Source organism: Choloepus didactylus, chromosome 4, assembly GCF_015220235.1.
Source record: "Choloepus didactylus isolate mChoDid1 chromosome 4, mChoDid1.pri, whole genome shotgun sequence".
NCBI lineage: Eukaryota > Metazoa > Chordata > Mammalia > Pilosa > Megalonychidae > Choloepus > Choloepus didactylus.
The window spans coordinates 6,788,222-6,805,222 of NC_051310.1; the positions used below are offsets into that span (position 1 = coordinate 6,788,222).

The following is a 17,001-nucleotide window of genomic DNA, read 5'->3' on the forward strand; positions in this document are numbered from 1 at the left end:
ACTAATTTCTCAATAAGCAGTTACTCTCTTTTTCTTTGCTAAAGCATTGCTTTCTATGGGGTGAATGTGCTGCTTTTATCTCCAACGTGTCTACCACTGACAGATGCTTGTCATCAGAGAAAATTTTGGAAATACCTGACTTTTAGTAAATGCAGAATCATAACTCTTTAAACTCAACAAGTCCTATATTTTGCTACAAGACACAGTGCATGTGGTAGAAAATAGTCTCATGGGCATCCTAATTTATTACACATTTTTTCAAGAGCCAACCATTTTAATGGTGAGAAGATTGTAAACAACCATCTACCCGCCCAACCAGAAGGGAGCAGGTAGGTCAATGTGGTTCTTGATCATTTAAAACCAGGACCACAAATAGCGCTCTGCGGCAATATGAACAAAACTTGTGACACCCATTCTTCAATTACAAGAGGGTGAAGTAGGAATTGACATGCACAAAGACTGGGGAGAGAGTCATCAAAATAAAATGAATTGTTCTGGGGTAGCAGGATAACTCTCTAAATTATACTAATTTCGTTTTTCTAATACATAAATTAATCTACTTGGAAATATGGTATTTTTCTAGCTTACTTTTCTTGTCCTTTCCTGAAACTCATCCGGAACCCGGGCTCTTCCCCTCTGTTAGAGCTGGAGAGTGGGTGACCAGAAACTGATGATGATGCAACCCCTCCAGCCCCCGCCTGAAGAAAACTGAGCAAGGGGGCTGTAGCCCCACGCTCTCAGCATGCTGAGCTCACCCCAAAGACGCTGAAGCAGCACCTGCTGGCAGCACCTGGTTAACAGGTGTTGTCCCTGCAGCCCCCACCTCCGGGTGTTCACTTCAGCTAAGTGGCTGGGGGTTCACCTGAAGGCTGAGGGCAGGGACCACCATCACGGCCCCAGAAGGGAAGTAGCTGAGAGCTGCTGCAGCCTCCACCCCGCTAAGATGGGTGGGGAGGGCCAGGAGTCTTCTCCGCAGCTGAGACGTCCACGGCTGGCTCCTTGCCGACTTGGAATTCACTGCCAATCCTCGGGACCAAAAGGAAGACAAACTCTATCTGCCTGGAGAAAATTTTTACCTTGTTTCTTGGACAACAGCACGTAACTATACGCTCAATTTCAGAAATGGCAGGGAATGATGCATATGTCTTTTCAAAAAGTGCAGTGATACAGTCTTGCCAACAATGGGGAAAAAGAGGGGAAGAAAAGTGAAAGTTGAATTGCTAGCTTATGATAATTGCACTTTTCTTCTAAAAAAAACACCCAAAAAGATGTATTTCTGAACGTGTTATTCTCACCACCCCCCAAAGAGACTGAGAGAGAATCTGTACTTTAAGTACAGGAACACTTCGGAGATACTGCGGGTTTGGCTCCAGATTAAAAGTGCAGACAGCAAAGCAACGAGCAAATGTCACGATAAAGCGAGTCACACTAATTTTTTGGTGTCCCAGTGCATACCAAAGTTATGTTTACACTGTACTGTGGTCTGTGAAGTGTGTAGTAGCATTGAGTCTAAAAAAACAACATACACACCTTAATTAAAATGTGACACAGAGACATAAAGTGAGCACACGCTGTTGGGAAAATGGTGCCGACAGACTTGCTCGACACACGGTTGACACAAACCTTCAATCTGTAAAAACTGCAATATTTACAAAGTGCAATAGAATGAAGTACAATAAAAAGAAGTATGCCAGTACTAAAACTGTCCATTTGGAAGGCAATATAATTCACATATTTTTCCTTTTTTGACTTATAACAACTAGTCTTTTACTACTTTTCTTTGTTAAATGTGTCCAAAACGAAAAGATTGTTTAACTCTTCAATAAGTTTTTAATAGGTGCTTAATGGAAAACACCAAAACAAAAATCCTGCTGGGTAAAGAAGTCTAGAACAGGAACTTGGCAGAGAAATCAGGGCCACGCCCATCACTGCCCAGCTCAAGTCCGCAGTGGCAGGTGGCAGAGCGGAGGGGCTCCGGCCACGAAGGCCACTTCCAGTGGAGGGACTTTGGGCAGGTCCATTCCCTGCCGTCTCCCACCCCCAAGAGTAAAGGCAAAGCTGCTGCAAGAGCTAAGTGCAACGTGATCCTCAAGGTGATAGCCATAAACATGCTATCATACAGAGAAAAATTAAACCCCACATAAGTGCGTTCAGCCTTGGGTAAATTAAAAGCTAAAACCAGGGATACAAGTTTTTAAGAGCAGGAACCTCGAGAGATGAATGCATTTTGAGAGACTGTCATGAGGCTTCCAGAAAACAATGCACTGTTCTGGCCTTTACATTTTGTTGAAGAGATATGGATAAAGGCTGGAAAATATGTATCGGGAGAATATCTTGAACATCAGCCACGCTGAAGGTGAAGGCCCTTTCTCATCAGATTTGTTCTTATTCTGTGCCTTTTCATAAACTGAGTAGCTTGTTTATCAGATAGTGTCCTGGGAGCTGCTACTCTAAGCACAGTGGTTGACTATTATAAACCTTTAACCTTGAGATATCATACTTGATTATCCATTTGTTATAGAAAATTCTGTGTGTTCACTGCATGTTTATTATAAGAAATGGAGTTTTGAAATGTTTAATCCACTAACCCTGACTTTATTGATCCTGTGATAATGAACTCAACCAGTATAAAAACTGTTCATATCCTCTTGGCGTTCAGAGACACCATCTTCTGCAGAGGTCCTTTAATCAATAACATTACAAATAAAACAAACTGTCATAAAGCGAAAACATTTTTAGAACATTGTGCAGAAACTCAATTTGTTCTCTTGACACCACTGGATAGGTAACTCTTGGAGCTGCTGCCTCTTCCTTTCTCAGGTGGAGACACTGAGTCACCGTCTCTCCCATCGTGGTGATCACCTGTGTGGCCGGGCAGCGCTGTATGTCCGCCACAATGCCCACCTCGGGGACCCAATCGTCACGCAGGGCTCCATGTCTCGGGGGGCCCTCCTCCCCTTTCACGAGGTGGCGGCCCATGTCCAGGGTCACCAGGTTGGACAGCCTGGGGCTGGGGCTGGAGCTAGAGCCCAGTTCTCTGCACCCCCTTGCAAGCCCGCAGTTAAGCGTGGCCTTTCCCCCTCCTCAGCTCTGTGCTCACGCACATGGAGGGGAAACGTTGGCGAGGGAGCCTCCTGCTGTTGGCGCCTGGCGGCTGAGCTCGTGTTTGCAGGCGGGAGGCCCATGATTCATTCCGCTAAAATCAATATCGTTACACTCGCCCTCTGGGAGCTAGTCTGCCAGCTGCAAATTGAACCATCCTGACTCAAAGTTCACAAGAAAAGGAGCTCACTAACTCTCCAAGCAAACTCTGAGGATCAGAAATGGGGGCCATCTTGGCAGGCTGGGCGGAGCCAGGGCATGCAGCACCACCCAGCAGTCCTCACAGCAAAATCAGAATAACAAGAGGTATCTTAAAGGTTGTTGGGAGAATTAGAAATAATGTGGGTAAGAGAATTAGCCAGACCCAGAAAACCAACAGGGGCCAAGGATCAGGGGCTGCAGCTGCAGGCAAAGAGTTACCGAAGACAGTGCTGCCGTGGTAGTAACTTCTTCCACTCCAAGTTCCCTGCTACTTCTAATTATCCACACAAGATAACAGACCACCTAGAAGTGAACCCCCTACTGTGCATGCCCCTGGGGGAGCCACGAGATGACCAGGCGAAGGGGCCAGAGGAGCTGCTGAGGCTGCCGGTGGCGAGGCAGGTGTGGGACCAAGAGGTCCCCCGAAACCAGGCACATTAGGTGCCCTGGGAAGGAAAACTGGGGGCTGCAAAGCTTACTTTTTGAATTTTAAATCATGGACATACATTACCTGTTACGGTTTGCTAATGCTGCCATTATGCAAAACACCAGAAATGGATTGGCTTTTATAAAAGGGGTTTATTTGGTTACCAAGTTACAGTCTCAAGGCCATAAAGTGTCCAAGGTAATGCATCTACAAAAGGGAACCTTCACTGAAGGAAGGCCAATGGCACCCAGAAAACCTCTGTTAGCTCAGAAGGCACGTGGCTGGAGTCTGCTTTCTCCCAGGTTGTATTTCAAAATGGCATTCTCCAAAATGTTGCTCTTGGGGTGCTTTGTCCTCACTTAGCTGCAGCTCATTCAAAATGTCACTCTCAGTTGCTCTCCAAAACATCACTCACAGCTGCTCTGCATCTGGGCCTATGAGGCTCTGTTAAAGTACACCAGTGATCCAATAAAGACCCACCCTGAATGGGTGGGGCAACACCTCCATGCATATTATCCAATGAAAGGTCTCACCCACAGTTGATTGAGTCGCATCTCCATGGAATCACTGAATCAATATGTTCCAACCTAATCAACACTAATACCTCTGCCCCCACAAGATTGCATCAAAGAACGTGGCGTCTGAGGGGACATATTACATCCAAACTGGCACATTATCTATAAAAATTTTTTTTAATTTTTACAAACCTTTGCCCACAGAAATTTCTCCAAGGTTGGGTTCTGCCTTCCCCCAGAAGAACAGGTAGGAGGGTGGAAGGGAAGAAGGCTGCCCAGGCAGCTAGTAATACCCTTGCCAATAGCAAGATCCGGAGATTTACTGAAAGCCAGGTCACGGAAGGCTAAGCCTTGGAATTAGGATTTCCAGTGATTTGGGTTGACATTGCCACACATTTTCTTCACTATATTTTTTGTGTGTTTTCTGAAGTTTTCACGCATACATATAAAAGGTGTTTTTATATTACCCTTGTATAAGTGCTAAAGTGAGTTTTTTGAGGTGCTTTTTGCACAGGGCACAGTGGGTGTTGCCCTCAGGGGCACGTGGGGAAGAAGGGCTTGGCCCGGATTCTGGGCCTGGCTGTGCCACTCACCATCCAGGTGACCTCGGCCAAGTCAAGAGCCTCTCTGCACCCAGGTTCCCACAGCTGAAAAGTGGGAGCAGCTAGAACACCGACCCCCAGAGAGCAGTGAGGGGTCTCAAGCCAGTGACCCAAGAGAACCGCAGCTCGGCTCGGGGAATGCAGCCCCTTGTTTCTTTGGAGGTGCCACTGCACTTGCAGATATATGTGTGACATTTAAATTTAGGAAGTTTAAATGTCTTTGAATATCAATCTGCTGTTTCTCAATAACCCAGGGGAGGAAGGAGACAGGTGGGGTTCCAGAGAAATCAGTCTGGTCATGCATTAACTGTGGCTGCTGGGTGATAGGTTAAGGGGTTTCATTCTACTAGTTTTACTTTCTGTTGTGTGTTTGGAATATTCCAAAATTAAAAAAAAAAAAAAAAAAGTTCTCAACTGGCAAACAAGGTGTGTCCCATCAACTCACTTCTGAGTTGGTTTTCTGGAACTCGAAAATCCCCTTTCAGATGGTAAACCTGCCAAAAACCAAGTTTAGGCTCCAGGATCAGTCAATCAAGCGTGCCTGCATGAAGAAGGAACCAAATTTCAATGCAATTGCACACACACATACACACAAAGAGACACCATTAGTGCTGTCGCAACGGTGGTAATGAACAAAATAATCCTGTGGATTAAAAACATCCTTTATTTGTCTAGGAGGCTGGCAAGAGCTTCATTAGAGGATGACGAGGCAGCTAGAGACATCTGTGGGAATATGGAAAGGACCTTCCGGCACTTTCAAAAGTTGTGGATAAGAAAACAGATAAGGTATTTTAACGAAGCTGAACATGCTCTGATTTAACATCCATTACCAGGGTGAGCTACTCTCTCAAGCAGGAGAGGAAAGCTTTTCAACAAGAAAGGCCGTGCCTGCAGCTGGACAGAGGCCCGACTGAAGGCGGGCCGAGGAGCTTGGCAGGAAGCTCGGCATGGGCTACCAGGGAAGAGAGCTGGGGCAGGCAGGCAGGGTATGCAGGGGCAAACGCCCCGGGAGCACGCTGGCACCAGGGAGGGGAGGGGCACAGCTGTTTCCAGGGAAGGGGGAACTGGGAGGCAGAGGCTGGACCAATGTCATCAGACCTCACTGGGCTGCAGGACCCCTCTGGGCTCTGGTTCCAGATCTGCCGAGGACAATAACCCCAAGGACCAACAGAGAGAAAGCACCTGGCGTATCTGCAGCTGCAGGAGCTTGGAAAACATGCCCACCGGCCACAGGTCCGTGAGGGGGCCAGCTCTTGCTGCACATGTGCCTTCCAGGTGCCCAACGAGTCTCTGAGGGGTGCTGGGGACATCTGAGCCACGGCACAACAAGGCCTCAGAATGGAGAAGCCAGGACCCCCGCAGGCACTGCCTCCCAGGGCCAGCGGGAGCCGGCAGCACTTCAGAGGCTTAGGCCAGTAAGACGCCTTCTTCTCTGCAGCCTGTGAACGCCTGGTGGTTTTAATTTGGTCGCCTCTTACCCTTCTTATGCCGAGTGCTCCAAACTCGCCAGGGCTGATGCGCGCCCTGCTGGAGCAGTGGCTGTCAACAGCTGCAGAGGCATCTGCGGCGGGTTCCTTATTCAGAGGATGGGTCAGGACAGGCCCAGGCGCCCCTTCCCCAGGCCCACGTTGCCCTGTGCAGGTGGCAGCAGCTGCCAGAGTAGCAGGCTCGCCAGGAGTCAGACCAAGCGAGCTGAGTCTGGATCACCAAACACCCCGAGCCTCGGGTTCCGGGCCAATGAGATGGGGATAAAATCACTCCCCTCCCGGGCTGGTGTGCAGACTGTGTAACATGTGCAAAGGGTCTCGCGTGCATTCATTCATCCCCCCCACACGCCCAGGGCCCAGCCACAGCGACAGCACAGCCAATGTGCCGTTCCCTTTTTCCTTGGGGTGTGCCGATGATGGAGGTCCCAAGTGTGATGAGAAAATGAGGGAGGCACCTCCTAAAAACAAGGGGCATGGTCATTTATGGGTCCTGTCCCCAGAGGCCACTCATTTCTGTGCACCTTGACCCCCGCCAAAAAGCACAGGGACAGGCAGAGCAGGGAGGGGGCAGCCAGGCTGCAGGTGCAGGGGGCCATTGCTGTCCCCCAGTGGTGAATGCCTGGAGCTAGGGAGGGAGGGTGGGGTGGAGGCAGAATGGGGAGGTAGGCACAACCACCCCAAATAGAGGACCCAAGCCACTGGTCCCCAGGAGGAAGCTGCCACCTCACCACGAGGCTATGGAGAAGCGCAGCCAGGAGCAGAGCAGAGGCAGGTGAAGGAACCTGCCCAGCGAGAGCTGGTGGAAGACGCTGCACATGCACCTGCCCACCTGCGCTCCTTCTGTGACACGGTACTGCCTCTAGCACCAGGGAGCTGGGGCTGGTGGGCATCTCTCGGACGCCGAAGAGGGCTGGGAGCACATCCGGAGAGCCAGCCTATGGCTGACAAGGGAAGACAGGGTGCCCTGCCCAGCCAGAGCCCCAAGGATCTGGGGAGAGCCCCTTTGCAGCCCACAAATGTAAAGTGTGGGGCCCCCATCCCTCCGTGGCGAGGACTCAGTGGCCTTCACTGAAACCAGTGCCACTTAGAACTCAGTGCTCTCCGGGGGCCTCTGAGGGGACTGATCGGGCACTCAGGACAGAGGACTCAAAGCCAGCGACACTGCGAGACGGGTCAGCCAGGGCTCCCTGAGGCTGCCTCCACCTAACGCCCCGCGACGTTTTGTTAGGAAGATTACAGGCTGGAACAAGAGCACCAAAAATAATTAATCTGAGAGCAGATTTTATTTAAGTGTTGATTCATGGCTGCTCTATAAGCCAACAGCCTGTCAGAACTATAAATTAACGAGATAAAATGTTGCTGGCCCTCCATATTTCAGGCCCGGTATTGATGTTTTAGAATCCACAGATTTTTAACTGTATTGATTGAGGACACCAGGATAAATGGCATTGGCGCCAAATCCCCATTAACGACACCGGGCACCGAGTGACTAATTCCCAGAGTGCTGCGGCGAGAACTCGCACTGCCTCTCCTGGCAGGCAGCTCTAATTAGATTGAAATGAAAGAGCCAAATCACCAAGGGCGGAAAAAGGCAGATCAAGCGAAAAGGGGGATCAGATTAGGAGAAGGGAACAAGTCAAACCGGGACAAAAGCCCCAGGGGCTGCATAAGCCCACCTAGACTGTGGCCAGAGAGTGCCCAGCAAAGCCGGGCCTGGGACTCAGGGAGCCCCACTTCCCCAGGGTGAGGGGTGCAGGAATGAAGGAGACCCAGGGCTGGAGGGACCGTCAAGTGCCAACCTCTGCCTGTCCCACCCTCCACGCACTGGGCAGACGCTCCAAGCCAGCCCTGGCCAGAGAGTGGAGACACTGACACCAGCACAGGCCCCCAAACTCAACACGCTCCCCCAGCAGCCCAGAAGACAGACGCAGAAACCCACAACCATACACAGCAGGACAGGATGGGCTGCACCAAGGCAAGGTCCAAACCCCTCAATCATACCCTCCTGGGGTCAAAGGTTCTCTAAGGGCACTGGAGCCCCCCAACACGGGGTCCTGTACAGAGTGGGCACCCAAAAAATAACTGCTTAAACAGGTGACCCAGCAGTGGGCACCACCCCAGAGAGCTCCCCCATTGGATGGCTCAGCCCAACACGCCCACTGCTGGAGCCCAGGGTCAAGCCGCCCCCCAGGGATGCCAACACCCCCTGGGCGAGGCTTTCTGCCTCCCTGGCTCCAGCCCTCCACCTGGCACGCACTGGCCCCCACGGCTCCTTTTCTTTCTACCAGTTTCCCCTAACTCCAGGGCTTCCTCTCTACCTGCTCTCCTGCTTCAAACGCCACTACGGCCCCCTACTGCCACCTGCTGCAGCAGTCCCTGACTTGTCAAACAGGAGGGCCTCCTTGAGCGTCTAAAATTGCAGATCCCACACCCCCCTCCACCCATCACACACACACGCGCATGCGGTAGCATCTGTTGATTGAGAGGACAGATAACAACAGAGGGCCACTATGAACGCATTAATGTCATCCAGTGAGTCTGTTTTTGGTTAACCCAACAGCATCACCACCATCTGCAAACTGGAGGCAGGGGAGAGAGACGCATGGCTCCTTCTCTCCGTGGGCAGTGTGGTACCCGCCTGTGGACAGTGACTGGGCTGCAGGAAGCTCGGGCTCCCCCTCCTGCCTCCCTCTGCCCATCTCCCCCAATTCCCCCCACCCCTGATTGCACACTGCACAATCCCAGTGTGCTCTGGTTTCCACTTACACCATGTGGTGTCACATTCCTATGACAACTTGTTCCCATGGTTCAGTCTGCAAAGGACCCCAACCCCCAAACCAAGCCTCCCGTACCCTGATTCTCTGCCATCGTAATTCCTGGCTCAGCTCATCTGCACTTCTTCCAGGAAGTCCTCCCTGACTATTCAGTCTGGATGCTGTCACAGTCCTTGTACCTTGCTCCATTGCTGCCACTGCACCTGCACGTCATCTCCCTCAGCAGACATGAGCATCTCCAGGGTCTTGTTCACCCCTGTCCCCTAATACCAAGCACAGCTTGTTGGACCAGCAGGAGAGTGTGGGGTCAGGCAGCAGGCCAGTGTGAATCCTACTCTGCCCCTCACTGGTCCATGCCTCTGGGTCAGTGTGCAAAATGGGGACACAGGAAGCACCTATCACAGGGGATGAGCGGGGCCCAAAAGAGGCACCAAAGGCCTGACACGTCAGGGGTGCTCAGCTGTCAGCAACTGCTGCCAATCATCACCGTCCACAAATGTCACCTGGCTCCCTGAGCCTGGGCTTCCACACCTGCCCTGTGGAGCTCACCAGCCAAGAAGCTCGGCCAGACCACTAGGGTTGGGGAGCTGCCTTGGGAGGACACCTCTGTACCCTGAGCCCTGGGGAAGGAGCATCGATGTGCAGTCACACAGACCTGGCTCTGAATCTCCATGGTGCCACACACAGCTGCAAGGCCCTGAGCAAGTGCCTTTGCCCCTTTGAGCTTCGGTCTCGCCATCTGTAGGATGGAGACATGTTCGCTGCCTGCTGGCTGCTGTAAGGATCAACGTGCCATGCGCAGCAGGCACCAGCAGGAACTCAGGCAGCCACCGGGCTGGGCACCGTCACTACTGAGGGGGCCTGGGGCTCAGTAAAAGGGGTTGCAGGGCCCAGATAGAGAGGAGGACCCTCGAGGTAGGAGATGAACCCGACAGTGACCCCAGACCACCCTCGGCATTTCCCCTGGGGCCTCCTTGGGACCCTGGGAGAGGAGCCAACCTGAGGGCTCCAGGGAAGCCTGGGGGCAGGTGTGAAGCTGGCCTCTTCTCCTGCCCCCAGGTGCCCGCCACCTGGGAATGGTGCCCAGAAGAAAAATCACCAACAAGGAGGCCCGGGGACAGGGAGCCAGTGGCCTGGGTTTGAATGCAGCCCCCGCTCTCCCCAGCTGTGCGCCACAGGCAGGGCCACCCGCTGCGGCTGAATTACTGTGTCGGGTGGCACCTGTTGCCCGGCAGTGCTCAGCAAGGAAGTCTCCTCCCCCTGACCTCTCTCCTCCTCGCCCTGCTTGCCATGAGCCCCCTGAGGAGCTCCACATATGAATCCATCTTCCCCAAAGGCCTTTTCAGTGTGGGCATTAAAGCAGAACTCCCTGGAAAACTTTCCTCACGAGCTGGAATCATTCCTTACAGCCTTTCAACGATAATGAATTCACAGGAATCCTAAACTGATTCCAGCCAAGGGACACTGTAATGAAGTTAAATCCATTTCAGTGCAAACGATGTATCAGAAGCTGATTTAAAAGCCCCCTCTTTATCCAGCCCCACAGCTTGGGGCTGAGGCAACCCTGGGGCCCCGCCCTCTGGGTGCTGGCAGGGGCCACCGCAGAGCCCCTGTGGTGAGGTGGCTTCCAAGAGAAAAACCAAGTGTGCGCCTGCCCGTCCTGAGGCCTGTTCCCCACTGCCCCAGAACCACCTGGCGCCCAAGGACAAGCGATGGCAGCCGCAGACACCCCCACCTGCCTGGCAGAGAGCCACCCCCATGAGAAAGCCAGGGGCTGCCAGCTCCGGGGAGGGTGCTGCCTCGGGATAACAACAAAGAAAAAACACACCTGTTTCGAGGTCTGTTAAGTGCAGGGCAAAGTCAAAGCCGCCGCTGAGGATTCGCTGGCCACAGGGAGACCACCGGGCAGCCCGCACGGCCTCCCTGTGCGGGCAGTAGGTCTGCAAGCAGGCCCCCGAGTCCACGGCATCCCACACCTGCAAGGCAAGCACAGGCAGACAGGCCGGCGTCACACGGGCCCCTCCATTGGGGAGCATGGCCTCGCGATGGAGACAAGATATCTAGATGTGAAACCTGCCCTCGAAGAAATGTAAAGGCTTGGGGCTGACCAGCTTGGGGAGCTTTCCCAAAAAATGGTTCTGGGGTTCAGGGAGCCCACAAGAAAGAGCATTCCTGGGTTCTGCCCACCTACCCGGCCCCTCCCATCACGGCACACCCTGGCCACCTGCTCCACCTGGTGTCCATCTCCACCCCGTCTGGTGCCGTGTCCTCTGTGGAGGGACCTCCTGAGCCCTGCCTGTTTGGACACTGCCCATGACCAGGCCCTAGTCACAGGTCCTGCCTCCAACCAGAGCCTGCCACACCTGTACTTACACCTGGGCAGAACAAACATCACCTGAGGGGAGAGCTGCCTCTTACCAGGGAGAGAAAGCCTCACCCGTCATCCCCGCCCTGGCATTCCATGGCTTGTGGGAGAAAGCCCAATGCCACTCAATGACTCCTGAAATACGTGCATTCAGAGAGCCAGGGGGACATGAAACGGAGAGGGAGAGCCCACGTGGTGGACGGCTGGGTCAGCTTTCCACCCTCTCACCCAAGAGACTCCAGCTGACCACATGCTGCCCGGAGTCAGGCCAGCAGGACTGTCCCAGGGCCTGGCACTTGGAGGTGCTCGGTGGAGCTGGGCCCCTGCCCTCCCCACCACTACAGGAAGAGGAGGGCAGCAGAGAGGACCGGCCAGGAGAAGCTGAAAGAGGGGGAGCCAGGCACCTTCCATCCTGCAGGTCACGGGACAGTGCTGAGCTGCTGCTGCTCTCTGGGCCTCAGGCTCCCCAATCGTAAAGCAGGGACAAGCAGAGCACTTGTCCCCAAGGGTGACCGAGCGGGTGGCTGTGCTCCTTGGGGTGGGCAGAGGGCGCAATTAACAGTGAGGACGCTCCAAACCTGTTTTGACCACACCAGGGAAACCAAGTGCCGTTTTCCATAATAAGAGAAAAACCCCAAACAAAGCACACCCATGCACTTCCACAAACATGACCCTGGGAGAACCTTCCTGTTACAGATGAGAACCTCATGCAGCCGCTTTCTGCAGGTTTTGAGTTCTGAAATCCGGTTTCCCAGGAAATTGCAAATTTCCATGCTTAAGAAAACAGGAGGTAAGAACAGCCTTGGAAGGACATTCAGAGGGCTCAGCTCCTCTCTTCCTTAGGAGGGTCAACAGGGAGGGGCTCAACAGAAAACCAAGAAGTGGCCGTGTTTGCATCTGGGAGCAGGGCCAGAAATGAGAGAAGAAACAGGAAGGACTTCAAAGTGGAGCGAAAACCCAGGGCAGCAGGCGGGAAGCAGGGGCTGCCACGTTTCAGTGTAAGCTTCATGGTGCTGTTGGCTTTTCCAAACCAGGCACAAGTATGAGTTCAAGAGAAAAAAATAAAGTAAATTAAAATGAATGAACTACAGTGGCTGAGAGATTCCAAATGGAGTCGAGAGGTCACTCTGGTGGACATTCTTATGCACCATATAGATAACACCTCTTAGGCTTTAATGTATTGGAATAGCTAGAAGTAGATGCCTGAAACTACCAAACTCCAACCCAGCAGTCTGGACTCCTGAAGACAATTATATAATAATGTAGATTACAAGGGGTGACAGTGTGACTGTGAAGACCTTCTGGGTCACACCCCCTTTATCTAGTGTATGGATGAGTGGAGGAATGGGGAGAAAAACTAAAGGACAAACGGGGTGGGATGGGGGGATGATTTGGGTGTTCTTTTTTCACTTTTATTTTTTATTCTTGTTCTGGTTCTTTCTGATGTAAGGAAAATGTTCAGAGATAGATTGTGGTGATGAACGCATAACTATGTTATCATACTGTGGACAGTGGATTGTATATCATGGATGATTGTATGGTGTGTGAATGTATTTCAATAAAACTGAATTTAATAAAAAAAAAAGTACCATCAAAAAAAAAAATGAATGAACTAGATCTACAGCAGTTAACATGGTTAAACAGTAAAAACTTAACATTGAGCACATAAGATAAGACACATATGCACAGTTTGACACCACTCAAGGTTCAGAAACACACGGAGCAGAACCCTGTCTTGTTTATGGAATTGTATGTGTGTGACTGAAAAAGCAGACACGGCCAGGCCGCCCCTCCTGGGGGTGAGGGGCCGGAATGCTGCTGTGTTGATTTTCTTTTAAAGAGAGAGAAAGAGAAGCAAACAGATACGTGCTCTGAAGTGAATGTGTCCAAATGGTCTGTCTATTCATTCATTCATTCATTCAACAAGCACTCTGAACACCCACTATTAGCCAGATGCTGTTCAGCATTAAACAAATAAGACAAAAACTCCTGAGTCAAAGAGCTCACATCCCAGGGGAGAGGAAGATGCTAACAGAGATATATATGCAGAATCTTCATAGTATGCAAGGGAGTGACAAAGACCACGGTTAAACAGAACTACACAGGAAAGGGGTCTCTTTCCTCAGGAAAGGGGAAGGAATGGAAATGTTAGGGTGGCCAGGGAGGGCCTCTGGGAGAAGGTGACTTTTGAAGAAAGACCTGGAAGATTGAGAAAGGGAGCTCTGCAGAGACTGGGGGCAGGGCCCTCCAGGCCGGGACGGGACCAGCAGAGGCCAGGGTGGCCAGAGAACAGCAAGAGATGAGGCCCGAGGATCACAGCGGGGTAGACCGGCCAGGGCACCTGTGGGGACTGGCTGCCTTCCACTGTGACCAGACCAGGCCCACTGCTGGTCAGGGAGGAGGGTGCAGGGGCAGGCGCAGGGGCAGCCTCAGGGACACCAGAGGGGAGGCCGCTGCAGTGGCCCAGGGGAGAGGGTGGTGCCTGGGCCTGAGGGAGGCATTGGTGCCACTTTGGAGGATGGAGTCACCAAGGTTTCCTGCTGGACTGGAGGTGGGGTGTGAGGGTGGGAAAGAAGGCCAGAGCCACACCAGGGTTCTGGCCCAAGCACTGAGAGGAGCGGAGCTGCAACAAGCTGGGATTGGTCAGACCACACGAGAAGCACAGCTGAGGGAAGACACAGAGCTCAGTCTTAAGCAACTAAGCGTGAAACGTCAATTATGGCAGGCAGCTGGGTAGGTGGGCATGACGTTCAGAAGAGAGGCCAGGCTAGAGTTCGAACTTCAGAAGCCATCATTGGGGAGATAGTATGTAAGTTGTGAGCGGACATGAGCCCAAGGAAATCCATGGAGAGAGAGCAGACGGGGAGGCCCAGGGACTGAACCCAGGGCCTCCAATGTTCAGAGACGGCAGGAGAGGAAGACAAGGAGAAACCAGGAGTCTGAGAAGAAAAGACCAGTAAAGGGGAGGAGAGAAAACACAAGAAGGGGGTGTCCTGAAGCCAAGCGAGGAGAGCATTCAAGAGGAGAGACTCATCAATTAGGTCAAATGCTGCTGACAATCAGATGAGAACTGACGCTGGACCCCGGGATTTACCAATCTGGGTGGGGGGTACAAGTGTCTGTTGTGACACTTTCTGTAGTTTTGAGTATGGTTAAAATATCTCATAATTTAAAATTTTTTAAGTTAAATGGAGTGGGGAAGGGGGAGGAATGACCACGGTAGGAAAGCAATAGGAAGACGAGGGCTTGAACTCAGTGGCACTGTGGCTAAGGGCGGCAAAGGGGAGGTGTGAGTTCTTGGCTGGGGCCTCCTGAATCAGCAGGGAAGCGTGCTGAAAGAAATCCATCAATCTGTAAATTGTCCGGCACCTCTCCTCCGAAATGAAAAACGTGTTCTTGGCTCTCCTGGCTGATGGATGCACATGATGGTGTCAGAATGACTGCAGAGCAGCCGGCTACCTCGCAGAGCCACCCAGGGTGAAGGAAAGAAGAATCTTGGCTAATCGTTCTCCTAATTGAATTTAATGTCCACTGTCAGGTTCAAAGATTAATTCCAGAACACTGCAGCCACCTGGAGTGTGTGCCTTTTTAAAATTAAGTCATTAGCGCTCCCAATCAGCTTTCACGGAATTAAGGAGTTAAGTTTTGTCAGATGGTCTCAGGTGATTTGATGTATGAACTTAGAGACACTCCGTGTGTCCAGCAAAAGGGAACAGGGTTGGGAGGAAGATGACAAGTAAAATGTGGCCCAGTCCCTTCCCTGCCCCCATTCACCGCAGGGTCCCCACCCTGGTTACTGAGACCCAGCCCCACCCAGGGGTCACTATAGCCTCCTACGACTGTCACACATGACCTACTGCTTGAGCCACAGGTAACGTTCTTTCCTGCCTGCCTTTTGTTTTTGACCATAAAACAAATACAATCTCCTTATAAAATATTCAAACTCTACAGAAGCACAAAAAACGAAATCCCATAGGACTCGAGAGTGGGACTCTTGTCTCTCTGGTTACGCTGGAAATAAGTGCGCTCTGTAGAAAATGTGTTAAACAACAGAAAAACACAAAGAAGAAAATAAAAGTCATCCATAATCCCACAACCCGGAGACAAAGGCTGTCAAGCTCCAGGGCAAGAATCTACCCCAAAGAACCGCAGGCTGGGCCTCGCACAGATGTCTGTACACCAGCGTTCACAGCAGCATGTTCACAAGAGCCAAAAGGTAGAAGCAGCCAAGTGTCCATTGGCAGAGGAATGGGCAGACAAAATGTGGCATTTCCAGACGAAGGAATATTATTCAGCCATAAAAAGGAATGAAGTCCCGAGGCCTGCTGCACCACAGAAGAATCATGGAAACATTATGCTCGGTGGGATAACAAGGCACTAAAAGCAAACACTGTATGACAGCACTGGGAAGACATGACCAGACATTGCAAATGCGCAGAGATGGAAAGCAGGCTAGGGGTTCCTGGACTTTGGGGGAGGGGAATGTTTTTTGGAATAAATAAACAAATCGGTCAATGGCTTTGTACCCCATGGGCGTTTGAAAACCCCTTTTATTTCTTTGCCTTGAAATTTCTTATTTTCAACAGAAAAAAAAAAAAAGGAACAAATGCTGATACATGCTACAGACATGGGTGAACCTTAAAGACATCATGGTAAGTGCAAAAGCCAGACACGACAGGACAAATATAGCATGATTTCCTTACATGAGATATCTGGAATAAGCAAATTCAGAGAGACAGAAAGTAAATGACAGGTTACTAGCGGCAGGGAGGTGGGAAATGGGGAGCTACGGCTTAAAGGGTAAAGAGGTTCGGTTTGGGGTGATGAAAAAGTTCCGAGAATGGATGGTGCTGACGGTGGCGCAGTGCCATGGGGGTAACTGCCATCACTGACTTGTATGCGTACAAGTGGCTCAAAGGGGAAATGTCTGTGTTCACGTATGTTACCACAATAAAAATGTTAAAGAAAACCAAACGACTTGTGGGTGAACCTTGGCCTCTTATTCGGTCTCACCCTGCTGTCTCCTGCCTCGAAGACCCTTCTAGCTCAGCCCGGCCTCTTCCGCACTGCTTGACAGCCCGTGCTGCCCAAGGAAGTAATTCCAGAGAGTGCTCTTGGACTCGCCCGGCTCAGCACCAGCCTGGGTGGCCAGTGCCCAAACCTTTGCCAAAGGGATGGGATATGGGACAGGTGGACTGAGAGTCAGTTCATTTGCCTGAAAACTTTTGGGACTCCTTCCTGGTGTGTGTGTCCAAGGCCTGAAATTCATCACAATCCATTTCTCCCCAAAATACAGATCAGTTTGGGGAGAAATGACATCTTAGCAAAGCTGAGTCTTCTACCCATGAACAGGATATAGTGCTCCATTTATTTAGGTCTTCTTTAATTTCTCTATGGAATGGTTTGTAGTTTTTTAATGTAAAGATCCTGCATGTCTTACCCCTACAGCATATGTTAAAGAAGCTGAAAAAGAGATCAGACTTCAATTAGAGATGTGAACAAAATGGACACTTGGTTAGGACTAAGGT

General features: G+C 51.4%; 1 protein-coding gene across 9 annotated transcripts in view; it reads right to left on the bottom strand.

Annotated features, from left to right (window-relative positions):
- Positions 1-17,001, bottom strand: part of WDR25 (WD repeat domain 25) — a 131,029-nt gene that overhangs the window by 40,734 nt on the left and 73,294 nt on the right. For all 9 annotated transcript variants that reach the window (XM_037831870.1, XM_037831873.1, XM_037831872.1 and 6 more), the window contains one exon: positions 10,937-11,084. In XM_037831870.1, coding sequence (XP_037687798.1) covers positions 10,937-11,084 — 148 coding nt within the window. The remainder of the gene's footprint in view (positions 1-10,936; positions 11,085-17,001) is intronic.